Source organism: Eutrigla gurnardus (assembly GCF_963514095.1).
Source record: "Eutrigla gurnardus genome assembly, chromosome: 23".
Classification (NCBI taxonomy): domain Eukaryota; kingdom Metazoa; phylum Chordata; class Actinopteri; order Perciformes; family Triglidae; genus Eutrigla; species Eutrigla gurnardus.
In genome coordinates this window covers 7488389-7516370 of record NC_139934.1, presented here as the reverse complement: position 1 = coordinate 7516370, position 27982 = coordinate 7488389, and the positions used below count along the sequence as shown (strand labels likewise).

Below are 27982 nucleotides of genomic sequence, written 5' to 3'. Positions count from 1 at the left end.
AAGCTCTGGCTAACACACTTGTTTTATTCATGATAAAATGTAAAGATCTGTTCAGATGTGTGTGTGACAAACATGCAGTGGCATTGCACGTCCATGTTTTATGTGTATTTTTGCTTGTGTGTCTCCATTCAATATCGTCAAAGAACAGAATGAATGCTCATACACAACACATGGTTCACAGACATTAAGGACATAATTACAATTGCAAACCAAAAACAAAATCTCAACACAACACCACTATCAAAAAACCCCAAAATAAAATAACCCCTGCACCCAATTAATTATCATTCAAAGTAATACCTACATCCATACAGGTACAGGTATGTTCTATCCAGTTGCTCAAAAACATAAATGATACAAAACATTATTATTTGTCCCAGCTCTGTTAAAGAAAGAAATCAACATAGGATAAAGTTCATGATGTTAATGTAGAAATTGCATGTATCAATGTTGAAAAATATATAGTTTAATATTAATAAACTATTCTTTAAAAAAATACAATAGCAGTAAAAATGCAGTAGAAGTCACATCTAAAAATGTATGATTTCTAAAACCCTGTTTTTTTCCCTTTTACCATAAAACTGAAAATGTCAGAAACGAAAAAGAATATTGGACATTATGGAAATCGCTTTTTAAAATAAACTTCACTCCATGTGCATGGGTTCAGACTCTGGGACTGGGACACCCAGATGCTCCTCAGGGCTGAAGGACACCCTTGTAAAGCTGTTGTCGATGTCTTCTTCTTCAAACATTTCCTTCAAGGGGGTCTCTGAATTCCACCCTTGGGTCTTTGCAAACGTGTAAACACATCCAAAGAGGCCAGGAAATATCATCTCCGGATCAGGATTGGTTACATCATCAGGACTGCAAAAAAAGAGAAATGTTTTATAAACTATTTAGTCATATTTTTAAGCAAATTGTGGGGAATGATATTACTTTCTAAATTGAACTGCAAGAAAATACTTTTTCAAGATGATTGATTGAAAACAAATTTTAGAGTGAATATATGGTGCATAGTTTCAACAAGCAGTGGAATGTCATATTTTAATTGTTTTTAATTATTCTTTAGAATCATAAGTTTGTATTTGTTTTAAATAAACAGATTAATTGACAGAACCCAAAAATAAATGGAAGTGGAAATAAGAAAATTAATGAAAGTGTATGATTATTGTTTCAGAGTTGACGGATTATGAAGAATCGTTTCTTTTGTGACATTATAAGACGTCATTTCACTCACGGGTGCTCATGGGCGTTTCGTATGAAACGCAGTAATGCCAGTGGGTTGTCAGGGTAGGCTTTGTTCTTGGGATCCATCTTTTGGACGAACTCTGGCGGAAACTACAACACCAAAAAACAAAAGGTCATGAATCGGAAAGTAGGAATACAACATACAGTTATGTTGGATTCACCTTATTTTTCCACTGTTTGAACGATCCATCCCCGGCACATTTTTCCAGTGAACAAATCAGTTCCTGATCAGCCCCTTTATAGTTTTTCACCTCCTTCCTGTTGCCAATCCTTCTGACGTATTCAGCTCTCCTGAAAAATAGTATATTTCAGGATATATGAATTGCAAAATAAACAGAACCTCAAAATTAAAATCTAAAATGAAATGGTGTTTATTTAAATATATGAATATATGATGTGAATATAATAGTTCTATCCTTGATTTATAGATGGCCATATTGAAAGCGTTTCTTCCAGCTTCTGTTCCATGATTAAGGTAACCATTGTCTTTTGAAACATGGCCAGTCTTTATGTATGTCCAGGGCCGGCTCTACCTAATTTTGTGCCCTAGGCGAGATTGCTCTCCGGTGCCCCCCCCCCCACACACACACACACACGAATTACACCAGCCAAATGAACAATCACACATGTTTAATTTGAACAACAACAGCAAACAGCAAAAAATGAGGGCGACTGGGAATAGAAAATCATTTTTATTTTCATTGTTTTAAAAATGTTTTTTTTTTTTTTTATAAAATAGGCGATATAGGCGACCGCCTATATCGCCTATGCCAAGAGCCGGCCCTGTGTATGTCTTGTGATTTACTGTACATGTAGATGTAAACCAGTAATTTGGACAGATTGTCTGGGAACCATGATATTTGTACCAAAGTGATATTTCACTCTGGAACAAAGTTGTAGAATAAATAAATAAATAGATATTTATTAAAATATAAATAGAAAATATATATTTTAAAACCAATCTATTAATCAATCAGCATTTCTTTCTTACTTGTTGGGGGTCCAGAAGAAGGGATGATTCAAGCATTGCTTCACTGTAGGTCTGTTCTTTGGTTCTTTGTTGATCATCCACTCGATCAGATCCTTTGCCACCACGTCTTGAACATGGTTCAAGTTGTGGTTCCCTTGTGAAATGTTGTACTCACATTCATAGGATCTGTCGCCAAACGGATGGTGTCCTCCAGAGAGGATATAATAAACCAGCATCCCTGCCACCTTTAGAAATGACAGAACATTTGGGCAATTATTATCCGGTTCGTAAATAGGAAAGCTAAGAACAACTTGTTACATCAGGCCAAAAAACTGAGAGGAACTGATGTATATCTTAACGAACGTCTGACTAAGAAAAATTCTGACATTGCTAGGCAAGCCAGGGCTCTCAAGAAACAAATGAAAATTCAAGCAACCTGGACGAGGAATTGTAAAGTGTGGATTAAAACAAATGGAACACCAGAGGTAGCAAAAGTCAGCCTACGAAGACAGCTTGCAGATCTGGACAGGTTTGAGTGAGGGCTGTTTTAGGGGTTGTTCATATCTCAATGGCACACAATATAACTACAACAACAGGGCTTGACAGTGATTATACCTTTCCACTTAGCGACCCAAGTGATGATGAATCAGTTGAAGTAACACCAATAGACTGTGTGAGTAGTGATCATCAGAACTTTGAACAATTGAACTTACAAACCTTTGATTACACGGAACATAAAATGTATGAAATGGAGAATGGCATTGACCCAGAAAATCACCACTACAACAACATCAACTGCAACTGTGAGTACTATACAGATGAACAATTTATAAGAAAGAAAATAATGGACAAAAGATTTTCAGTAATACACTTCAACAGCAGAAGTTTGAATAAGAATTTCTCTAAAATGAAGGACAATGTAAAAAAAACTCCCCACCTTTAATGTGATCGCAATATCAGAAACTTGGTTGGACAAGGAGAAGGGAGTTGATGTTAACCTGGAGGGCTATGAGCCATTTACCACCAACAGAGTGAATAAGAAAGGAGGAGGGGTGGCACTATTTGTAAATTGTGATTTAAAATGTAATAAAATAGAGAGTATGTCAGTACAAATAGAAAATATTATGGAGTGTATCACAGTGGAAGTAGACATGGATAAAAACCAAGAATATAATAATAAGTTGTATCTATAGAACATGGATTACGTGGGGACTAGAAAATGCTTGTAAAAAGAAAAATTTACTTTATAAACAGTTTTTAAAATTGAGAACAAAGGAAGCTGAAAATAAATATAAAAAATATAATAATAAATTAACAAGTATAATGAGATTCAATAAAAAGGACTATTACCACAAACAACTAGAAGAGCACAAAAATAATACACAGGGTACATGGAAAGTGCTTAACAGTATAATTAATAAAGGTATAGAAAAATCAAATTACCCAAATTATTTTATTAAAAAAAATCAATCAATCACAACCAAAACAAGGGAGATTGTAAATTATTTTAACAATTATTTTGTGAATGTTGGTTATAATTTAGCCAAGGAAATTGTGAACCCAGTAGTAAAAAATGATGTAGACGAAAACACTATTAACATAAACCCAAATACCATCTTTCTTAAGAAGATAACTGAGAGGGAACTAATTGATGTTGTAAAAAAATTTAAGAATAAAAAATCCACTGACTGTATTGATGTTGATATGGCATTAGTAAAAGATATTATAGATAGTATAGCTAGACCTCTGACCCGTATCTGTAACCAGTCATTCCAAACCGGTATATTCCCCAACCAAATGAAAATAGCAAAAGTCATTCCAATATACAAAAATGGAAATAAACATCAATGTTCTAACTACAGACCAATTTCTCTACTTCCACAGTTTTCAAAAATTTTAGAAAAACTATTTATCCATAGACTTGATGATTTCATAGAAACACAAAACTTACTAAGTGAACATCAATATGGGTTCAGATCAAATCGATTCACCACAATGGCTGTAATGGAACTTACAGAAAAGATTTCGTCAGCAATAGATAAAAAGGAATACACAGTCGGTGTTTTCATGGACTTACAAAAAGCATTTGACACCATTGATCATAATTTTTGGACTATAAAACTGCTCAAATTATGTATAAAGTAAATAATAATATGCTTCCAGATGGTGTCCAGAGGCTGTTTCAGACTCGAACCAGTAGATATGAACTAAGAGGGACTTATGTGTATACAAAAGCAAAGGTACGAACAAATGTGAAACAAAGGTGTATATCAATTAAAGGAGTCAATCAATGGAATAATCTAAAATTAGAAATCAAACTGTGTAGCACACTTAACAGATTCAAAAAGGTATTTAAAAATGATATTGTTAATAAATATAAAACTGAATTATAAACACCAGTGTGCTCATAAACTGTTCTATGTAGAATATGCAGGTTTTGTGTTCAGTTGAAAAAGGGGAAAAAATGGGGGGGAGAAAAGAAAATGTTTTTTTTTTTTTTAATGAGTGAACAGAAAATGTTCATTTAATAAGGGTAGGCAAAATAAGCTGATGCTTCAGCCTACACCTTTTCGGTCAATGTGCATTGTATTGCTTGTTGTGTTTTTGTTTTGATCTGTTTTGTATCTATACTTTTATATTTGTCTATTGTATTTTTTTTTTTTTTTTTATAAGACCGAAATAAACACACTAAACTAAACTAACTAATTAAGCAAGTATTTTTCACCAATTAACAATAGTGTAGCAGAAAGACTGACCTGTATATCGGTGTTTGCCTTGTAAGGTATGTCCGTGTCACCTTCTCTGGCTAAAGTCTCCCTGGCCATCCAGCATTTCGTTCCTCCACAGCTTGTGCGATGAGTTGTTTGGCCTTTGAGTAACTGCCTACTTATGCCAAAATCAGTCAATCTTGCGTTCCCTCTCACATCTGTAGGGTGAAAAAAAAAATCACACAAACTCCAAAACTCTGCCTGTATTCATATAGCCCTTTTCTAGGATTCCCTTTAATTCCATCATGGGTACATTTGGAATTGTCTTACCAATCAAAACATTCTGTGGTTTCAGATCTCGGTGGAGAATTTCAGGACTTTGACAATGAAGCACCTTTAAACTCTCGAGAAGTTGGTAAACAAGCTTCTTTGTCTGCAGACCACCATCATTTTCTTTGATGTATTCCTCCAGGGTGTATTCACAAAGTTGAAGACCAAGATATCCAAAGTGCTCATCCTCCGCGGCATCAACATATCTCACAATAGATTGATGATCGAGCTTTGGAAGTCGTAGAATTCCTTTCTCATTCTTCAGGACCTGATAGTTGCATTTAGACATTTTCTTAATAGCAACTTCAGTGCCATCAACTCTCAGCCCCAAGAAGACCTCCGTACCATCACTTCCCTTCGCTATGCGGAATTCTGCATCATTCACAAAAATCATGCTCCCAATTTTGTTTTTTTTTCTTTCATCAGTGCTCCGAAGCTTCCCTAATGTTCCTCTCCACCTCTTGCTGATTGGTAGCCATTCTGATGGTAAATTCCTGCCGAATGGATTCACATTTGACGTTGACCCCATGATAAGCGCTGGTGTTCGATCAGTAGCGCCAGAGGAAACATCCAAATGTCTCTTTCGCTTCCTCGATGTCTTGAGTTCAGGTGGGACTATAGTCAGATAGTCATTGCGTTTCCGGCGCCTGTGTTTTTCTGCACCTTGCACAATACGTAAAGAACTGGTCGTGGTCTGATGGGTTTGAGGATTCTGCAAGGGCATGATACTATCAACTGGGATTTGGGGTTCTGTCATATCTAACTCTGTGTCATCCATTTTTGCGCTTCAAAGTTCCTGAGAAAAAGACAAAACGATGATGCTAAAGGTTAATAAGGTTAAGGTTCATCAGTTTGCTTCTTTTCACAAATTCATTATTTACGTTTGTGTAGCAGAACAACTGAAAATGTCAGTGCTTTTTGACGCTCGACTAAAACATTGAACAAAAATATAAAGCTTGACTTAAAATTCCTTAATTAAAAGTTGTTGACATGGTGAAACAAAACGTAGGTCCTGAGTCAGGGCCGGACTGGGACAATCATTTAGTCGGGGAAATATAGTGCGAAACATGCCAAAGACTTCATTTCCTGAATACAGATGAACATTAATGCATGTTTTATTTTTATTTATTTAACCTATATTTAACCAGGAAAAGACGCATTGAGATTAGAAATCTCTTTTACAAGAGTGTGAATCACAAACTAATGAGACCAACAACTGCTTAATGCAATGTACTGTTATATACCTCAAATTCAACAGGTACATATTAAAGAGGGAGACAATACAACAGTTTTTTCTTCTGATACTTCTTCTTTTTGTTATTAGCCTATTATTATAATTATTATTATTATTTAAAGGTATGGCAGCTGTTATTCTCTTGTGTTGGAGCTATTTATTGTTAGTATTTAGTGCTGTTTAGTTTAGTATTCTGTTTAGTGAGTAGTTAGTTTTGATTATTCTCAATCCATTTATTTGTTTTCATTATGATTAGATTTCTTTTAGTATTCTAGTTTATTATTTATTTAGTTTAGGTGTTTCTTGTTTACTATTTGTGTTTTGTTTCATTTGGGCACGTTAGGGGGGCAACTGAAATTATATAGGTAGGCTGTCGGTAAGGGACCAGCATGCACCTGGGTGGGCAAATGTTTTTTTACCAGAGCGGGAGAGGCACAGAAATTGTCTTTGTTCTGTTTGCTCACTTTCTGCTGAAATGAAACATGTTTTTTGTTGAAACTGGATATTTGTTTGGACATTGTGTTTTTCCCATCCGCGTAGGCCTACACCACAACCCATGGTGCAACAGTGGCCCTTTGATATATGATTCGGCTACTACACCTTTTCATAGGACTATGAAGGATTGGGTGTACCGCCTACGACCATAAGCAGTGTTGTGCAAGTTCACACTTTTCATGAACTAGCTCAAAGTTCAGTCCACTCGTGTTCAAAGTGAACTGTTCACTGGAGCAGCACCCCCTGCAGGAAAGCACGCGTATTTATGTGTCATACTACTCGCGATCAAAAAATAAATATTAAAAAAATGAATAAAAACTCTCCGTCCCCCTGTCTATGATGCACTAATATAATGTTCAATGGTTACATTATCAGCTGCCGCCGAGCAGCGTATGCCTAATGATGATGCCTGAATACTTAGTTAATTATTTCTCTTGGTCTTTTAATGGATTCCTTATAAATTTATGCTGATGGTTTATATGCTCTGTGCTGTGTTTTTTGTTTTTGAAAATGTAGGCTAAGGCTATACTGTGCGTTTATGACATTTTATAGCATTTGTTGTAGGCAATAGATTAGACTAGACTACAACTATACTTTAAATCAAGCATTTTTACTGCATCAATGTGGAGAAATTCAAGTATAAAAGTCCCATATTGATACATGCAGATTGCATCTTTGACCATATTTGACTTACTGTAAAAACATATGCTCAATAATTCCTGGTTATAGGTGGAATATCTGACATCTACACATAATTGACTATGAGCTTTCTTAATATCAAGCATTTTTACTGTACCAATGTGGAGAAATTCAAGTATAAAAGTCCCATATTGATACCTGGAGATTGCATATTTGACCACATTTGAGCTACTGTAAAAACACTTTGCTCAATAATTCCTGGCTATGGGTGGTATATTTGACTTCTACACATAATTGACTACAAGTATGTTTAATATGAAGCATTTTTACTGCACCAATGTGGAGAAATTCAACAACAAAATCCCATATTGATACCTGGAGATTGCATATTTGACCATATTTAACTTACTGTAAAAACACTTTGCTCAATAATTCCTGGCTATAGGTGGAATATCTGACATCTACACATAATTGACTATGAGCTTTCTTAATATCAAGCATTTTTACTGTACCAATGTGGAGAAATTCAACAACAAAATCCCATATTGATACCTGGAGATTGCATATTTGCCCATATTTGAGCTACTGTAAAAACACATTGCTCAATAATTCCTGGCTATGGGTGGTATATTTGACTTCTACACATAATTGACTACAAGCATGTTTAATGTGAACAATTTTTACTGCACCAATGTGGAGAAATTCAAGTATAAATGTCTCATATTTATACCTGGAGATTGCATCTTTGACCATATTTGAGCTACTGTAAAAACACTTTGCTCAATATGTCCTGGCTATGGCTGAAGCATTTTCATTATACTTCAAGAATGATGCAGTAGTCATGACAACATTTCACACGTTTAATAACATCTTCTAAAAAATGATGATAAAGTCATCAAACCCTAAACACTAAACATAAAATCCTACACAATCCTAAATTGTTTACTTTTCACACAACATGCAATTCCAGTCCACATTCTTCTTAATTTGCAGCTCTGCTGTGTCCATTTCTAGGCACTGTATGTGGAACCACCTGCAACAGCTATCACACTGAATCTGTAAAAGGGGTCCGCATTAACATAATAACTTGAAATACTATAACACGCATGTAACGCCCGCCACTGTAATAATGTCCACAAACGTAATAAAAATCTGCAGCATTTAATGTAATAAACCCACAAATGACTCTTCGCCAACAACAACCTGCCTCAAGGTATTTTGGGGGATGGGTTGTGTAGGTGTGAAAACCCCCCCAAAATCTGTCGCTCCACTTCAAGTTAAAAGTCATTACAGGTACTCCTAAACTTTTATAATTACCTTTGATAGAATCTCTGAAAAAGGAATGTAATTTATTAAGATAGATGCAAGACAGTATCGAATACTTAGATAAAAGTTAATAGATATACATTTATTTATTTGCCAAAAACATTTTTATACATTTTTACTCTGAAATGTGTAAAAATCAGATACAGGTTATCACCCATAGCCAGGAAATATTGAGCAATGTGTTTTTACAGCACCTGAAATATGGTCAAATATGCAATCTACAGGTATAAATATGAGACTTTTAATGATGGATTTATCCACATTGGTACAGTAAAAATGCTTGATTTAAAATATAGTTGTAGTCCTCTATGCATAGAAGTCAAATATACCACCCATAGCCAGGAATTATTAAGCAAAGTGTTTTTACAGGAAGTCAAATGGAAGTCAAAGGTATCAATATGGGACTTATATACTTAAATTTCTCCATATTGGTACGGTAAAAATGCTTCATATTAAACATTCTTGTAGTAATTATGTGTAGAAGTCAAATATACCACCCTTAGCCAGGAATTATTAAGCAAATTGTAAAAATGCTTGATTTAAAGTATAGTTGTAGTCCTCTATGTGTAGAAGTCAAATATACCACCCTTAGCCAGGAATTATTAAGCAAATTGTTTTTACAGTAAGTTAAATATGGTCAAAGATGCAATCTCAGGTATAAATATGAGACATTTATACTTGAATTTATCCACATTGGTACAGTAAAAATGCTTCATATTAAACATTCTTGTAGTCAATTATGTGTAGAAGTCAAATATACCACCCATAGCCAGGAATTATTGAGCAAAGTCTTTTTACAGTAAGTTAAATATGGTCAAATATGCAATCTCCTGGTATAAATATGGGAATTTGTTGTTGAATTTCTCCACATTGGTACAGTAAAAATGCTTCATATTAAACATTCTTGTAGTCCTCTATGTGTAGAAGTCAAATATACCACCCTTAGCCAGGAATTATTAAGCAAATTGTTTTTACAGTAAGTCAAATATGGTCAAAGATGCAATCTCAGGTATAAATATGGGACATTTATACTTGAATTTTTCCACATTGGTGCAGTAAAAATGCTTGATTTCAAGTAGAGTTGTAGTCCTCTATGTGTAGAAGTCAAATATACCACCCATAGCCAGGAATTATTAAGCACTTTTTTTTTTTTTACAGTAAGTCAAATATGGTCAAAGATGCAATCTCAGGTATAAATATGGGACTTTTATACTTGAATTTCTCCACATTGGTACAGTAAAAATGCTTGATTTAAAGTATAGTTGTAGTCTTCTATGTGTAGAAATCAAATATACCACCCATGGCCAGGAATAATGGAGTAATGTCTTTTTACAGTACATCAAATATAAGAAAACATGCAATCTGCAGGTATAAATATGGGATTTTTATTTTGGCATTTCTCCACATTGGTGCAGTAAAACAAATGATAACAAATGTTTTTTATTCATCATAGGCGCATGAAACAGTTTAATGTAACATTTTATTTTCAATGTAGGTTCGATATATACAGTAGCTTACTGTTCTTAATACCTTTATTTTGAAAACCGGAAGCAATACGATGTTTCTCCGCATTTATCGCAATGCTGAGAATACTTGTACACTCGAAATTTAAGCGCGGCTGATTTGACCACGGAGATCGGAGTTGCGGCTGGCTTGACCGCGGTCTCTTATTTTATTTATTTAATTTATAACAGTTTTATATTTCACGTGTTTGTTTTCACCGTCAATTTCGGTGCAAGGCTGTACAGCAACATGTGTTACCTTAGCAAACGCTAACTTTGTTTGCCTTAGTATCAATCTGTGTGCGTTTTGCATTTTGTCGCCTTTTTTTTGACAATGTATGCCTTTGCTGTGTGCCATGCAATGCTAGTATGCTGTCCTGTTACAGAGGCGTTTCAATAAAATACAATCAAATTTGTACCATTTCAAATTAAGCCTATTTTTATGGATTTCTGGCAAACCACCCCCACTACAGCACCCCGAACCACTCACTTCCCACGGCCCTGCGTGGCCGCGCTGCTTCGCGCCGCCTCGGCGGTCGGTGTGACCCGAGATGAGGAGAGGAGCGCTGCGCAAGCCCGGCGTGCGCGCACACAAACTCTGTGAAGAAATCCGTGTGATTTGCTGAACTTATAGAAGAGATGCTATGCTGTTTCTAAAGTGCGAGCAGGTCGCGTCACTCGAGTCATAAGGAGAAAAAAAAAATCCGTTACGTTTAATTGGACCGCAACATTGACGTTCGTCGTTCATTTCACTCAATCTGAACTAATTCACGTTCTTTATTTACAAACGCGTTGCGTTCAGTCCAAAGTTGACAGAAAAATGAACGTGTTAAATGAACGCGTTCTTTTGAACTCGTTCATGGTTAACACTGACCATAAGCATGATCGATTATAAATAGGTAGAGTAGGACTTCCCATTACTTTGACGTACAGTTTGAAGATTGTAAAAGAATAAACTTACAGTGTCGAAACGCAGCCCGTGAACACGACTACACTACGGAGGACACAGGAAATAGGAAGTAACTTATGATGAGGAGAAATATTTCACAGTTACGAGCAGAAAGAAAGTATTTTTTGCCCTCATTACTGCCTCACAGGCAACATACACTCAGTTCGGAGCACACGTGACTGGTGTTGAGGCTGAGCCTTAAGGGACACCTGCAGGCAAGAGTCCTGGAAAGAGGAACTCGGACAAAATCATTTAATCTATATTGTTCTCCTTGAACTGAACAATCAAAACATGATCGTAAGTAGTTTGAGTATTCATAATACATAACATCCCTATTTGTTTTGTTACTTCTGTCATTATAGAAAGCACAATAAGCTATTTTATCATAATCTATTTGGTTTATTTAATGTAAATACATGCAAAAGAAAAACGGGGGGAAAAATGTCTTACCTGTCACCTGTGCCAACTTAACTCCAAACAGATGATGTGTTCATGGGTAAGTCAATGTAGCTGATCTGTATTTATGATGCCACAGCCTTTTGCTCATTTACAGTGTGCAGTTATATTGAACTGTAGCGAGTGTAGTGAGCTGCAGTTTGATATGAAACTTGAATGACGTTGATGGCATCACCGTGTGTGCTTGTTGATAAATTTAAGTTGTGACCCATAAAACCAAAACACAGAGCTGGTGGACACCAAAACGCTCCATCGAACCGAGAGGCACTGTAGTCGTTCGTCATTATGATCGACCTCTTTCCAATTAGCATTTACGAAGGATATTTACAAAAATGTTTAGTTTTCTTCATTATTGGACAAACAAATGATGTACTTTCATCCTATTTATTCATCTGAATCTACTGACCTATTTTCTGGTCAAAAACTAAAAGTTGAATTACGTCAGTACTCCAATAACTGTGGTTATGTTTTCAAACCTGTGAGTCGGTTTAATTTCCCTGACATCACTAAATTGATAAAAAGGGCTTCTATCTGCTTTGTCACGTATAGTTGCTTCAGACTAAAAGGTTATTCCATTCATGTGTTTGTCTACAAAGGCATTAGCTATATCTAGTCCTGAATATTTCACCTCCAAACACAATAAACCACTTCTTAATGTTTTACTGTATGCAATATAATATATAGCACCTACAGTAACATTTTCAATGTAACAACTCCACTCGAAGGGCTGGGATCTCTGCCACAATATTTAAAGGTTTGTGCTTTCAAGACATTCCCTGTATGGAAAAAAAGCAAAGGGGTGTGATACTTTATCACGGCCAGAGGGAGGCACTGTGGGACCATCAGAACACAGAACCCCATTGCTGATAAGGCAACAAACTGTACATTACCAAACGGTATGAGGACATGAGGTAAGTGGCATAAAGATGAGAAACCACACCTGTCACATGCCTGTCAAATGAGAACTAAACTAAATTGTGAATATGTTTTCTCTCTCAGGTTCTGGTGTATAATTTTGGGTTATAAAACCATTAGTACAGGGGATATTAAACCGAAAGTCACCTCCAATAGATCAAATCTCAAGTCTTTCCAGACACTTTTAGGAGAATACCAGCCTCCTTGGAAATAGGTTTTGAGTAATTTTAATACAAATCTAACGCTACGTATTTAAAAGAAACACCGTATATCGTGAAGTATTCGGAAGTAAAGCTAAAATGCAGCACCCCTGAAGACGAGTTAACAATTATAAATACACGGAAATGGAATTCATATAGACGATTTCTTTCACAATAAAAGCAGGAAGTCATAGTAAAAAAAGTAATTGAGATCATTTTTGATACAATACAAATTACGTTGAAAATATGATATTTATCTCTTATAGCTTCAGCATTAGCGAATTGGGCCTCAATTCTAACTGTGTATTATGATACAAATGTTGGGTGCATGGAGATGGGGGAAATTATCCTCAACTGATATTATGCCATAACCATAACATGCCAAAAAACACATTTTACAATCATGTATTAATGAACAGAAGCTCAAGCTCTGGCTAACACACTTGTTTTATTCATGATAAAATGTAAAGATCTGTTCAGATGTGTGTGTGACAAACATGCAGTGGCATTGCACGTCCATGTTTTATGTGTATTTTTGCTTGTATGTCTCCATTCAATGTCGTCAAAGAACAGAATGAATGCTCATACACAACACATGGTTCACAGACATTAAGGACATAATTACAATTGCAAACCAAAAACAAAACCTCAACACATCACCACAATCAAAAAAACTAAATCAAATAACCCCATACATTTGCAAATCTAATAACCCACATTTTCTACACCCAATTAATTATCATTCAAAGTAATATCTACATCCATACAGGTACAGGTATGTTCTATCCAGTTGCTCAAAAACGTAAATGATACAAAACATTATTATTTGTCCCAGCTCTGTTAAAGAAAGAAATCAACATAGGATAAGGTTTGTAATGGAATTTGAATTTTGGATGTTTGTAGTTTATAATCAGAATATTTGTCAGGCTAGACGCTGATCCGCATCTCCTCTTCTGACTGTTATGCTATGACGAAAATGAATGCCTGTTTGTAGATGATATGAACATGAGTGCCACATTGACATAAGATAATTTCAGGACTATGACGCCTGTGTTCTGTAAATCTTGACCTTGCCTGTACATCTTGTCTTTGTAAGATAGGACATGATCCGTCCTTTGTCCATGGTTCCTCCTCCTTAAAAGGGAGATTGTTGTTAGACTCAGGGTCGTTCCTGCTGAGTCTGAACCTTTGCATCAGAAGGCAGGGGTGAACAGTACTTTCTTCTGCAGATGAGAATACTTAGTGGAATAAACCTCGGAGAAAAAGCTGATCCTGGTTGTTGATCTTTATTGGGCAGATTCATTTTTCCACAACAATTGGCGTCCCTGGGTGGGCACCAAGAGTGAGAGGCACGTGCGGACAGGACTGACGGTGAAATCTGTGCACAGTGGAGCGACGCTCCTACTCCAACCTCGGCATAAAATCCAGCTGGGACGTGGGGGCCTAACGTCCAACTATCGGGCGTGCTCTCTCACTGTTGGTGCCCGCGAACCTGGTGGAGGGATCTCTTCAATATTCTCCGGTGAGTTTCTTTTCAAATTGTGGGCCAAAGACGAGGGTTGAGGTACAGTTCGAGTCTGTCAAGTCCCCTCCTCTGCAGGTGGTTCGAGTCCACTTGTTATTGACGTCTGATTGTGGTACCAAAGACGAGGGTTCCAGTCCCTCCTCTGCAAGTGGTTCGAGTCCACTTGTTATTGACGTACAGTGCGAGTCTGTGCAAGGGTCGGCCAGCAGCTTGATCAACTGCTCTTTTCAGTTCGAGTCTGTTAAGTATAAGGTTTGGTAAAAACGTTTGTCTCACGGACTAGTTCCGTTTGGAGGGATTTACAGCAACGTTTTCTTTGGTTGTCTTCGAGTGGGGATGTGCATATCGGTCCGCCAGTATCGATACTTCCAGTTTGGAGTGAGTTTTGTTTAGAATCAGTCTTCACATCAAAATATCGATTCCAAGTCCACTTTTGCAGGAAATATTAATGCATTGTAAAAGTCGTAATTTTCATATACACATGGACATCCAACAGTATCAGTGTCTGTATTAGTATCGGTGATACCAGCCTTGGTATCACCTGGTATTTGGACCGAAAGGAAGACAGTGGTATAAGCACATCCCTATCTTCGAGCCAGTAGGACAGCTGAGTTAGCTGGCAGATTTGGCCACTGCCAGTGTTATTCACCCAGACGGGTTAAGTCCGTTCAACAAATGGGTGATAAGCGCTTTTTTCTTTAGAAGGGACCCTATAGCTTGCATTGTGTGAAGTAGGTGCCTTGCGAGGACCAGGACCTAGTGGTCATTTTCTGTGTGTTGTTCTCGTTTGTGCCCTTTTCATCGTTTTCCATCTCTAATTATCCTTTGCCTGTATGTCTGTGTGTGTGGTGGAGATTGGAGAAATATATTATAAGTAATATTAACTGTGAATAGGGACCTTGTGGTATCCCAAGGTCTCATCAACAGCGCTCCCCCTCTGCCCTCCCTTCCTCCGCTGCAGGGGAGAGAGAGAGGAGAGAGAGAATAGAAAGGGAAAAACCCTTTCCTCAAAAGTTTTGTTGCCGTTTGTTTTTTAACTCAGCCTACGGACTGTTTTCAAGAACAAAAACAAAATCAATCAAACAATTGGCATACCGGTTCGACTTTAACGAAAGCCTAAATTAAACGCGAAAATGGGGTCAGCACAAAGCAAACGGGATAATGGCCTGGCTCTTAGCCCAAACCTCCAGTATATGATCACAAACTACGGTGAATCTTGCGTCGATCAATTTGAAATTTGGGTCACTGAGTGCGGTTTTCCCGATAGAGGCAGTCTTAGTGTCAGGCAATTGGAAATTCTAAAAGGCAACCTCAAGCAAAGGGAGTCGGGTTCAGATGGGCGAACGCCGTTCGGAAGGGTGGGGCGATGGCCTACGTCGCCCCCGGCCGATCGAAAGGGAGCAGACGGGCGCATCTGGATCAGAGACAGACCCCCATCCCGACCATGGGACACGTGAGCACACCAGCACACCCACGCAGCCTACACAAGACAATTGCAGTTCCATACTCAAGGCCATTGATCACTTAGAAAACTCACACACATCAGAAAACAGAAAACTTGACGGAATGTATGCCTCACTAAACTCTAAGCTGCCTATCGGAATTTACCCACAATAACACTCACTGTTGAAGGCACACCCCTCACTTTTTTGGTAGATTCAGGAGCAACAGAGTCTGTTATACGACACGCAGAGTTCAAAACAACACCTGAATTGAGCGGTAGATGTGCAAAATCTGTCGGGGCCTCGGGTACCTTGGTGACAGAACAATACACTGTCCCACTGACATGTGTAGACAAGCTGAAGGGCAGTTTTAAACATTCTTTTCTTTTGTCGACTTTATGTCCGATAAATCTTGTGGCGAGAGACCTTATGTGTGTTTTGGGCATAAACATAAGCTCAGGGCCAGAAGGCCTCACCATACTCAGAAACGTTTCACACAATCAGGCTTTTTTCACTTCCCTCGGCACAGAAATAACTTATCAGTATCAGTGGCACTTCTCCTCAGACCTCGCTGCATAACAAACATACTCACACACACAGCTGCACTCACACACGCTGATGTCATGCACCACACAGACTTGTTTTGTGCTGCACACACTTCCACAGGGAAAGATGAACCATTTGAACAAACATGGTTTGGACAGAACAACCTGTGTGATAACCTAAAACTGCTCTATCTGTATTGGGATGACGCACGATGTGTAATCTCTGTGTGCCTGTCTGATATTTCGTTCCAAGTGCCGCAGTTCCCGTTTGTTTCCTTGATCAAACGAGGGGAGTCACAAATCTTGGAACCTTGGCTGAAATAATGCATCGATGCAACTGAGTGGACACAAACGGATGACCCCAACACCGAGTATCATCAGGGGTTAAAGGTGCACCGAGTTAAAATTCAAAAGGCGATCGCTGCTCGAAGAACCGTCTAAATTAAACTTCAAAACCCAAAGGTATCTCACGCACCACACCTCACACCTCCACACACGGGGATGATGGTCAATAATGTCAGTGACATCCCAGAGCTAAAACAGGTACCACCAGAGGTATGGGCACGACACAAACATGATGTAGGGTTGATAAAGAATGCTGAACCAATTGTAATCACTCCAAAATCCTCCTACAGGCCCTGCCAGCGGCAGTATCCACTAAGGAAAGAGGCTGTGGAGGGCATCAAACCGGTGTTTGAGGCCCTCCTCAAAGCAGGCGTCATCGTCCCCTGCGAAAATTCACCCGTCCGAACGCCGATATGGCCGGTGAGAAAGATTCGGCCTCCAGGCGCGCCAGATGAATGGAGGTTTGTTCAGGATCTGCAGGCGGTAAATGCAGCAATCCACGGGCGCGCCCCTACGGTACCAAATCCTCACACAATCCTCTCACAGGTCCCACCTGAAAGTAAGTGGTTTTCTGTTGTTGATTTGGCTAATGCCTTCTTCAGCGTCCCCATACATCCCGACAGCCAGTACTGGTTCGCATTCACATTTGAAGGTAAAACGTACACATTCACCCGTTTGTGCCAGGGCCTGTCCGAATCTCCCACCATTTTCAACGCCGCTCTGCGCGATAATTTAGAATCCTTAAGTCTGCCACAAAACAGCGCCTTGCTGGCATATGTGGATGATTTAATGATTTGTTCTCCCACACGAGAAGCCTGCGTGGCTGACACGCTGGCCCTGCTAAAACACCTGGCCGACAATGGCCACAAGGTCAGCTCATCCAAATTACAGTTCGCCTGTAATCAGGTCACCACTCTGGGGCTCCCTGATTGCAGCCGACCTTTTACACAAACTGTTGATGAGAAGGGGCACTACATGACTTCTGTGTTACTGCAGGACTATGGGGGGCAAAAAAGGCCTGTTGCCTATTTCTCATCCAAACTTGATCCCGTGGCAGCCGGCCTTCCGGCTTGCCTCAGAGCTGTGGCCGCAGCTGAGAAAGCAGTCATAGCTTCACGTGACATTGTAGGTTACTCTCCACTAACCTTATTAGTACCACATGCAGTCTCTATGATCCTTTTAGAGAAGAAAACTTCACACCTGTCCCCTGCGCGGTGGCTAAGATACAATACCATTTTACTGGAGCTGCCTAACATCACTGTACAACGCTGCACCATACTAAATCCTGCGACTTTGCTCCCCACAGCTGAAGATGGGGAGCCCCATGATTGTGTGGCTGTCATTAACGAAATCTGTTCCCCCAGACCTGACCTCCGGGAAACACCACTTGACAACCCCGACATGGAGCTCTTTGTGGACGGCTCAGCATCAAGGAACCTGGAAACAGGCCTCAACCAATCAGGGTTTGCAGTCACCACATTACATGAGACACTTTTGGCTGAGCCTCTCCCATCTAACTATTCAGCACAGGCTGCAGAGCTGGTGGCTCTGACTGAGGCATGCAAACTGGCTAGAGGTAAGACTGTCACTATTTTCACAGACAGCAGATACGCGTGGGGGGTTTGCCACTCCTTTGGACAAATTTGGGCCAACCGGGACTTTCTGACTGCATCGGGCAAACCCATCGCTCACCACAGACTGGTTGCTTCTCTCCTTGATGCTTTGCTGTTGCCACGTCACATCGCCATATGCAAATGCGAAGCACACACACACACAAAACAGACTACGTTTCATAAGGAAACGCCTGTGCTGATTCTGCAGCCAAGGTCGCTGCTAAGCAACCTTTGATAACACAGCTCGCTATCACTTCCAGCCCAGCTGTAACACCCGATGCAGACTTACAAGAACTACAGAGCAGAGCAACACAGGGGGAGAAACATGCTTGGAGACGGGCAGGCGGGGTGGTGAAACAAAATGTCTGGTATGGTCCCAACGATAAGCCCTGCCTACCAGGCTATTTGTTTCACTATTACGCTAAATTGACGCATGGTCAAGACCACGCGTCAAAAGAGGGGATGACACGTGACATCCAGAGACATTGGTTCACTAAAGGCTTCTCACTTTACTCCCAAAATTTTTGCAAAAGATGCGTGATCTGTGCAACAAACAATGTGGGCAGAGGCATCAGGGTCAGACAGAGCGCCCATCCCCCAGCAAGCAGACCGTTTGATCACCTACAAATGGATTTCATAGAACTAACACCAAGTGAGGGAAAGAAATTCTGCCTTGTGATGGTCGATTTTTTTTTCAAAATATGTCGAGGTTTTTCCCACTTCCAAACAAGACGCGTCGGCAGTGGCAAAAGCCTTACTTACACAAATTCTTCCCAGATGGGGAGTGCCCTCTCGGATTTCGAGTGACAACGGGACCCCTTTTGTAAATGCCGCGCTTAAAAGCATCAGCCAGTACCTTGGGTTCGACCTGAGGCGACATTGTAGCTATCACCCAGCTAGCAGTGGGGCGGCAAAACTACCCTGGACTAAGGCCCTCCCCATTGTGTTGATGTACATGAGGGGGAGAATGAGGTCCAGAAATAACCTCAGCCCATTTGAAATCCTGTTCGGCCGGCCTTTGCGAACCGGGATTGGGCCTGAGCTAAGACAACTCCCTGAGACAGGGCATTGTGAGGATGAAATGTTGCGGTATTGCGCACACCTAACCTCTGTTCTCTCTGATATTCACAAACAGGTGAAAGACGCACTGCCAACACCCACCACACAAAAACTGCATAACCTGGAGCCAGGTGACTGGGTCGTGGTTCGAGATCTGAGAAGGAAAACTTGGCGATCACGAAGGTGGAACGGGCCCTACCAGGTGCTGCTCGTCACAGAAACTGCAGTAAAGATCGCAGAGAGAGCCACCTGGATCCACGCCAGGCACTGCAGAAGGATCCCAGAGCCATCAGCCGACGCTCCTACACAGGCCGATCAGAGAGAGCCAGATGGCATCGACCTTCAGCAGCCCGCCACTCCAGAACGGGGGGCGACGTCAGCTGCACCTGCTGACTACGCATCTCCTCCTGCTTCTCCTGCAGCAGATCGAGCCCTACCTCGGCCTCGCGGGCCTGGACCGACCAGAACTACCCACGGTGGACGTCGCCCCGGTCACCCGGCCGGAACAGAACGCCTGGTACCGAGCCGTCGCTCTGGCCGCCAGATTGGTGACGAATGAGAGTTGTTATGTCTGCGCCCAACTCCCCAATGGCGTGGGCACAGCACTGCCTGTGGCACCCTGGCCACTGAACATCTCTGAGACCATGGGGGTCATGGTGGCCTTCACCAAGCCTGTGGAATCACCAGAACGAATCATCACAAACCTTGCTCCTTGGTTGGAGGATTTGAACATCAGCGTCGTCAGCTACGAAGGATCCGCGGTGAGATTCAGAAATGTTACAACTGCTCTGAGTGAGGTGCACCATTCAATAATGACAACAAATCCCACACGGCAACGAGGAGCTGTGTGCTTTGTGAGAGAGTGCTGGACATCGCTTGACCACAACCTGGGCACATCCTTTTGTAACCAGACAGTCAAGGCCACGTGTGGCAGCGCATGGAACTCATGCTGCATACACCGAACCTGAGTGCAGGGGCATGAACCCTTACCTTGGCACACATACACACAGTCTAGGCAGAGAGGGGGAGGACAACCCCGTGGTAACCATGCCCTCTAGCGATGGGTTTGGTGCATTGAGACAGCATGTGTGGGTGTGTGGACAGCACGTCTATCAGTCCTTGAGACCAGGCTGGTGTGGGTCTTGCTATCTCGCCAGACTCTTGCCTTCTGTTGCCATTGTGCCGAGCCTGGAATATTTTCACACTCATTACAGTCACTACTACAGACCGCACAGGGCCAGGCGCACGGCAACACGTGTTTCACAACCCAAGAAGGGGCTCTCGGGAATCCTCCCCTGGTGGGGGACTGTCAACAATGCACATAAGATTGATGAAATATCCCTGGAACTCGAAAATCTGACTGAACTCACAGCTGCCGGCTTTGCAGCATTGTCCCCTGTTGTCCAGGGCATCAGAAACGTGGCTCTGCAAAATAGAGTCGCCCTCGACTTGACCCTAGCCTCACAGGGAGGCGTGTGCCATGTCATAGGGACAAAATGTCTGTTACACAGAGAGAAAAGCAAGGACTCTGAGGCTTTTGAGGGCTGGGACATTTGGTCCTGGCTCACAGAGGGGGGATGGAAAGCCACCGCCATCAAATTCCTATCACCTGTGTTGATGGTTGTGGTTGTAATGTTGCTGGTCGTTTGTTGCGTACTGCCCTGCTGCCGAGCTCTCGTGGGTTCGGCGGTGAGCTCTGCCGTAGGACAGTACCCGAAAATCACCATTGTTCCAGATGAAGATCTGTGGGTACCGCCCTTTTTGGATTCAGATATTGAGTCAATCTGATGTTAACTCACACATAGATGTTAGAAGGGGATCACACTACAACTTCATGCTTAATAATAAAACCCTTTTTGTGTGAACCTTGAAATGTAATTGTGTGCGAATTGTCTCACTCAGGGACCGCCTGTCTACCTGTCCGAACTTAGTTCCTTTACCTTCTACAGCTCAACCAGTCCGCTACAAAGGGGGAGGGTGGTTTAGAAGCCCTTCGTCTCAACCCGGTGAAGAATGGCAAACGACTTTGTCAGGGGGCTGTAGATTTTAGAAAGCAGCTGAGCTACGATGGTAGGTTATGGGGCCCTGAGGTAGAAATTCGTTCAGATACATGTATGTTATATCCTCACTCCACCTGCTAATCATATTTTGTGCATCATTTTCCCTGTAAGGTGAAGGTTTCAAAGCACCAGGTCACTACACATGACCTGTATGTTTGAGGGAAGGGTGGTCTGTATCAGAAAGAGAAAGCAGGGTTGGAGGGTTCTCTTTTTATAATTATCCATTTCTTTTTCCTTATTATTGGTATATTTGTGATTATTGTGCACATAGCAGACATGTTATCAGTAGAGTATAGAAGGTTGTATACTCCTGGGAAAGAGGTTCTGTTCCTGGTACCATGATGGCAACTCCTGATATGAAATTGTTTAGCTTGTGCTTTTAATAGTATGATTTTCTTGTTTGATCAATATCGCTTGTTCACTATTTCCACATGCATGTGTAATGAAGAATGCAATTAAGAACAGCTTATGTTTTATTCTTTCATAATATAAAAGGCTTTTTCTCCAGGTTCAATGCATGCCCTGTTAAACCTTGCCGTGAATTAGAGACATAGACAATTATAAATTACCTTTTCTAGTGAACATAAAATGTTCAAAGGGGGGACTGTAATGGGAATTTTGGATGTTTGTAGTTTATAATCAGAATATTTGTCAGGCTAGACGCCGATCCGCATCTCCTCTTCTGACTGTTATGCTATGACGAAAATGAATGCCTGTTTGTAGATGATATGAACATGAGTGCCACATTGACATAAGATAATTTCAGGACTATGACACCTGTGTTCTGTAAATCTTGACCTTGCCTGTACATCTTGTCTTTGTAAGATAGGACATGATCCGTCCTTTGTCCATGGTTCCTCCTCCTTAAAAGGGAGATTGTTGTTGGACTCAGGGTCGTTCCTGCTGAGTCTGAACCTTTGCATCAGAAGGCAGGGGTGAACAGTACTTTCTTCTGCAGATGAGAATACTTAGTGGAATAAACCTCGGAGAAAAAGCTGATCCTGGTTGTTGATCTTTATTGGGCAGATTCATTTTTCAACAACAGGTTCATGATGTAAATATAGAAATTACATGTAGGGCCTAGCAATGTTGAACAATATATAGTATAATATGAATAAACTAATCATTACAAAAAATACAATAGCAATAATAATGCCAATTATTTTTAAAACCATTTCCCTCCCCCCTTTTACGTTAAAACTGAAAATGTCAGAAATGAAAAAGACAGACATTATCAATGGGTTCAGACTCTGGGACTGGGACACCCAGAGGCTCCTCAGGGCTGAAGGACACCCTTGTAAAGCTGTTGTCGATGTCTTCTTCTTCAAACATTTCCTTCAAGGGGGTCTCTGAATTCCACCCTTGGATCTTTGCAAACGTGTAAACACATCCAAAGAGGCCAGGAAATATCATCTCCAGATCAAGATTGGTTACATCATCGGGACTGGAAAAAAAGAGAAATGTTTTATTTACTATTTAGTCATATTTTTAAGGAAATTGTGGGGAATGATATTACTTTCTAAATTGAACTGCAAGAAAATACTTTTTCAGGATGATTGATTGAAAACAAATATTAGGGTGAATATATGGTGCATAGTTTCAACAAGCAGTGGAATGTCATATTTTAATTGTTTTTAATTATTCTTCAGAATCATAAATTTGTATTTGTTTTAAATAAACAGATTAATTGACAGAACCCCAAAATAAATGGAAGTGGAAATAAGAAAATAAATGAAAGTGTATGATTATTGTTTCACAGTTGACGGATTATGAAGAATCGTTTAGTTTGTGACATTATAAGACATCATTTCACTCACTGGTGCTCATGGGCGTTTCGTATGAATCGCAGTAATGCCAGTGGGTTGTCAGGGTAGGCTTTGTTCTTGGGATCCATCTTTTGGACCAACTCTGGCAGAAACTACAACACCAAAAAACAAAAGGTCATGAATCGGAAAATAGGAATACAACATAGGCCTACAGTTATGTTGGATTTACCTTATTTTTCCACTGTTTGAACGATCCATCCCCGGCACATTCTTCAAGTGAACCAATCAGTTCCTGATCAGCCCCATTATAGTTTTTCACCTCCTTCCTGTTGCCAATCCTTTTTAAGTATTCAACTCTCCTGAAAAATAGTATATTTCAGGATATATGAATTGCAAAATGAACAGAACCTCAAAATGAAAATCTAAAATGAAATGGTGTTTATTCAAATATATGAATATATGATGTGAATATAATAGTTCTATCCTTGATTTATAGATAGCCATAGTGAAAGCGTTTCTTCCAGCTTCTGATCGTTGATTAAGGTAACCATTGTCTTTTGAAACATGGCCAGTCATTATGTATGTCTTGTGATTCACTATATACTGTACATGTAGATAAGAATGCAAATGATCCATCACTGTTTTAACAAATGCCATTTCCCATAAAACATCCTGGCTCAGCAAAAGAGGCTTGTCTATGGACAAATACAGGGGTCACGGTTAGTTCAGACATGTCTGTAATGACAACATTCATGGTCCCCAGGGGATGAATCCTACCGACTCTGGTAGTCCTCATGACTTGAACTCTTATGCCACCTGCAGTTTGACATTTCTGGCTTTAATAAAATGTCTTAACAACTATTAAAGGGACAGCCATGAAATGTGGCACAGATATCCATGGTGCCCAGAGGATGAATCCTAATCATATTAGCTATGAAGACATTTCACGCTGGACTTCAAATGTCCATCCATATCTGGGCTTGATGAAAAGATCACCAGTAATTTGGACAGATTGTCTGGGAACCATGATATTTGTACCAAAGTGATATTTCACTCTGGAACAAAGTTGTAGAATAAATAAATAAATAAATAAATAAACCTGCCATCGTATAGAAAGTATATATTTTAAAACCAATCTATTAATCAATCAGCATTTCTTTCTTACTTGTTGAGGTTCCAGAAGAAGGGATGTTTCAAGCATTGCTTCACTGTAGGTCTGTTCTTTGGTTCTTTGTTGATCATCCACTCGATGAGATCCTTTGCCACCACGTCTTGAACATGGTTCAACGTATAGTTCCCTTTAAAAATGTTGTACTCACATTCATAGGATATGTCACCAAACGGATGGTGTCCTCCAGAGAGGCTATAATAAACCACCATCCCTGCCACCTTTAGAAATGACAGAACATTTGGGCAATTAAGGAAGTATTTTTCACCAATTAACAATAGTGTAGCAGAAAGACTGACCTGTATATCGGTGCTTGCCTTGTAAGGTATGTCCGTGTCACCTTCTCTGGTTAAAGTCTCCCTCGCCTTCCAGCATTTCGTTCCTCCACAGCGTGTGCAATGAGTTGTTTGGCCTTTGAGTAACTTCCTACTTGTGCCAAAATCAGCCAATCTTATATTCCCAAACACATCTGTGGGGTGAAAAAAAAACAAACACACAAACTCAAAAACTCTGCATGTATTCATATAGCCCTTTTCTAGGATTCAAACCACAGATCTTCCCAACGGCTCACTCTGCCTGTTTGAATGTGTGTGAATGGGTAAATAGAATGAATGTAGAGTAAAGCACCTCGAGTAGTCAACAAGGCTTGAAAAGCGCTTTATAAATGCAGGCACATTTACCATTTACCATAAATTAATCAATTCAATTTTTATTTTTTTCAGTTAAGTGGTTAAAGGGATACTTCACCGTTAGAAACATCAATGTGTATTGAAAGTGGGTCATATATTTAGTCGAAATGCTAAATAAATTTAGAATTTGGTGCCTTCTTGACTGAGAAAAGGCAGACAGTGACTTGTTGTAGTCTTACCCACTCTAACCATAGCAGCCTCCGATGACGCCAAATGACGATATTTGCATCATCGGAGGCTCTTTTTCAGGATAGAAATACGGCGCTCTCGTCTCTGGGGGGAAATGAGGGAATGATGCACGGTTTCTAACAATACAAAGCTTAATGCAAATGGGTGAAGTATCCCTTTAATTCGATCATGGGTACATTTGGAATTGTCTTACCTATCAAAACATTCTGTGGTTTCAGATCTCGGTGGAGAATTTCAGGACTTTGACAATGAAGCACCTTTAAACCCTCAAGAAGTTGGTAAACAAGTTTCTTTGTCTGCAGACCATCATCATTTTTTTTTATGTATTCCTCCAGGGTGTATTCACAAAGTTGAAGACCAAGATATCCAAAGTGCTCATCCTCCGCGGCATCAACATATCTCACAATAAATTGATGATCGAGCTTTGGAAGTCGTAGAATTACTTCCTCATTCTTCAGGACCTGATAGTTGCATTTAGACATTTTCTTAATAGCAACTTCAGTGCCATCATCTCTCAGCCCCAAGAAGACCTCCGTACCATCACTTCCCTTCGCTATGCGGAATTCTGCATCATTCACAAAAATCATGCTCCCAATTCTGGTTATTTTGCTTTCATCAGTATTCCAAAGCTTCTCTAATTTTGCTCTCCACCTCGTGCTGATTTGTAGCCATTTGTGCGTTTCTGATACTAAATTCCTGCCGAATGGATTCACATTTACATTTAGGTCATTTGACGTTAACACCATGATAAGTGCTGGTGTTCGTTCAGTAGCGCCAGAGGAAACAGGTCTCTTTTGCTTCCTCCGTGGCTTGAGTGCAGCTGGACAATAGCATAGATGCACATGGCATCTGCGCCGTCTGTGTTTTTCTGCACCTTGCACAACACGTAGAGGACTGGTTGTGGTCAGATTGGTTTGAGGATTCTGCAAGTGCATGGTACTATCAACTGGGATTTGGGGTTCTGTCATTTGTAACTCTGTGTCATCCATTTTTGTGCTTCAAAGTTCTTGAGAAAAAGACAAAATGATGATGCTAAAGGTTAATAAGGTTAAAGGTACAATATGTAAGAAATCTAAAGCAACTGGCTGTAAAATCATCTTAATATGTCACAGAGACTCAGGAATGATGATCATATAACATACTGAACTCACCAACAACAACAGTACAGCCAAAATATTCGCATTTAAAAAAACTCTTTTGCCGACCTCAAATCATGTTTATGTTTTGAAAACATGTTTTGGCACGTGGCGCCACCCACCGGCGTCTACAAATCATTGCAGTCAGTAGAGTCTCAGCTGCCGAGCAACCACGGGTTGCCAGTTTCGACTGAGCTACAATGGCGGAGGCAACGAAACCCAAAAGAGCTCGTTATGATTCACAAAAACCCAAGATAAAAACCGAGGCAAAGCGAGGGTCTATATAGGGGATGCATTTGAACGGTGGAGACAGTTGAAAGCTGAGAGGAATTTGAAATCGGATGCAGAATTGGCTACACTTCTCCTAGACAGGTAAGTTGAGCTTGGCTAACCAAGTTAGCATCATAGCTTGACCTATTGTTGCTAATGTATGCTAATCCACAGGATAACAATAGGTTATCCTGTGGATTAGCATAGCCCCGTGGCCCTAATTAGCACTTGTAGCTAACTCTGGCTTGTTTACAGCAAGTAACTTGTCTGTCATCCTGTGGATTTTTTCCTAGTTGGTGGAAGTGCTTTTAACCAACTGCTTTTTAAACTTTCATATCTTTTACAGTTTTCCTATAATCACAGTTTATGTTTTGTTTATTTTAGACCTGATCAGCTGTGCTGCTAACGTTTGTTTCTATGATCGAAATGAATAATGTTGTTACTCAAAGTATTCAAAATGTCCATCCCTGTCAAGCTATGATGCTAACTTGGTTAGCCAAGCTCAACTTACCTGTCTAGGAGAAGTGTAGCCAATTCTGCATCCGATTTCAAATTCCTCTCAGCTTTCAACTGTCTCCACCGTTCAAATGCATCCCCTATATAGACCCTCGCTATAACAGGATAACAATAGGTTATCCTGTGGATTAGCATAGCCCCGTGGCCCTAATTAGCACTTGTAGCTAACTCTGGCTTGTTTACAGCAAGTAACTTGTCTGTTAATTAATGATCATTGTCCCTGTCAAATAAATAAACAAATAAATAAAATAAACTTACAGTGTCGAAACGCAGCCCGTGAACAAGCAAAACTTTCTTTTCTTTCTGCCGCGACGTTCGTTCCTTCGGTTGACTTCTCGCGCTCCTCCCAGGACTACACTATGGAGGATACAGGAAATAGAAAGCAACTTATGAGGAGAAATGTCTGGCTGTTGCCTTGTTCTTCCAGGTGGGTGGAGCTGTTGATGGGAGATGCAGTTCACCTGACAGCTAAGGAGGCTATTTAAGCAGACCTGCTGCTGATGATCTTCCTCTTCCCCTGGCCTGCCGACTGACAGCATTTGTTTCTGTTTAGTTTGCATATTATGTTGTCTTATTCTGTTTACTTTATTTAATTAAAATATGTTTAACTCCTTCTAGACTGTGTGGTCTCCCTTTTTGTCACTGACTTTGAGCCAGGTTGTGACAAAATGGGGGCTCGTCCGAAGG

At 40.2% G+C, this 27982-nt stretch overlaps 3 protein-coding genes across 8 annotated transcripts; 1 reads left to right on the top strand and 2 right to left on the bottom strand.

The window, feature by feature from the left end:
* Positions 1–4: 4 nt before the first annotated feature.
* Positions 5–27663, bottom strand: LOC311009447 (serine/threonine-protein kinase/endoribonuclease IRE1-like). 4 transcript variants are annotated; one of them, XM_084003622.1, is made up of 8 exons: positions 27554–27663; positions 10943–11050; positions 5257–6052; positions 4975–5144; positions 2240–2463; positions 1410–1539; positions 1238–1338; positions 5–864 (listed from the first exon to the last, which is right to left on the bottom strand). In XM_084003622.1, exons 3-8 carry the CDS (start codon positions 6032–6034, stop codon positions 645–647), a joined length of 1623 nt encoding a protein of 540 aa, XP_083859748.1. In that variant the 5' UTR covers positions 6035–6052; positions 10943–11050; positions 27554–27663; the 3' UTR covers positions 5–644. The 4 variants fall into 4 exon arrangements, with proteins under 4 accessions (XP_083859748.1, XP_083859749.1, XP_083859747.1 ...); XM_084003623.1 differs by lacking the exon at positions 27554–27663 and adding an exon at positions 11414–11429; XM_084003621.1 differs by lacking the exon at positions 10943–11050 and having other exon boundaries at positions 27554–27658.
* LOC311009442 (uncharacterized protein) lies at positions 13899–19911 on the top strand. Of its 3 annotated transcripts, none has more exons than XR_014596647.1 (2): positions 13899–19117; positions 19421–19911. XR_014596647.1 is itself a non-coding variant. In XM_084003615.1 (2 exons), the coding sequence occupies exon 2, from the start codon at positions 16986–16988 to the stop codon at positions 18675–18677; it is 1692 nt and encodes a 563-aa protein (XP_083859741.1). In that variant the 5' UTR covers positions 13899–14494; positions 16738–16985; the 3' UTR covers positions 18678–19911. The 3 variants fall into 3 exon arrangements, 2 of the variants coding, with proteins under 2 accessions (XP_083859741.1, XP_083859742.1); XM_084003615.1 differs by having other exon boundaries at positions 13899–14494; positions 16738–19911; XM_084003616.1 differs by having other exon boundaries at positions 13899–18405; positions 19578–19911.
* On the bottom strand, positions 22613–26373 carry LOC311009444 (serine/threonine-protein kinase/endoribonuclease IRE1-like). The gene is made up of 6 exons (XM_084003618.1): positions 25567–26373; positions 24795–24964; positions 24493–24716; positions 23557–23686; positions 23379–23479; positions 22613–23005 (listed from the first exon to the last, which is right to left on the bottom strand). The coding sequence occupies exons 1-6, from the start codon at positions 26360–26362 to the stop codon at positions 22771–22773; spliced, it is 1656 nt and encodes a 551-aa protein (XP_083859744.1). The 5' UTR covers positions 26363–26373; the 3' UTR covers positions 22613–22770.
* Positions 27664–27982: the final 319 nt, after the last annotated feature.

Coding starts and splice junctions, on each gene's coding strand:
- LOC311009447 (XM_084003622.1), bottom strand. CDS start 6,034: ATGGATGACACAGAGTTAGATATGACAGAACCCCAAATCCCAGTTGAT. Junction 5,145..5,256: donor ACCACAGAATGTTTTGATTG/GTAAGACAATTC, acceptor TTCACCCTACAG/ATGTGAGAGGGAACGCAAGA. Junction 865..1,237: donor CGAAACGCCCATGAGCACCC/GTGAGTGAAATG, acceptor CTTTTTTTGCAG/TCCTGATGATGTAACCAATC.
- LOC311009442 (XM_084003615.1), top strand. CDS start 16,986: ATGATGGTCAATAATGTCAGTGACATCCCAGAGCTAAAACAGGTACCA.
- LOC311009444 (XM_084003618.1), bottom strand. CDS start 26,362: ATGGATGACACAGAGTTACAAATGACAGAACCCCAAATCCCAGTTGAT. Junction 23,480..23,556: donor TCAAACAGTGGAAAAATAAG/GTAAATCCAACA, acceptor TTGGTGTTGTAG/TTTCTGCCAGAGTTGGTCCA. Junction 23,006..23,378: donor CGAAACGCCCATGAGCACCA/GTGAGTGAAATG, acceptor CTTTTTTTCCAG/TCCCGATGATGTAACCAATC.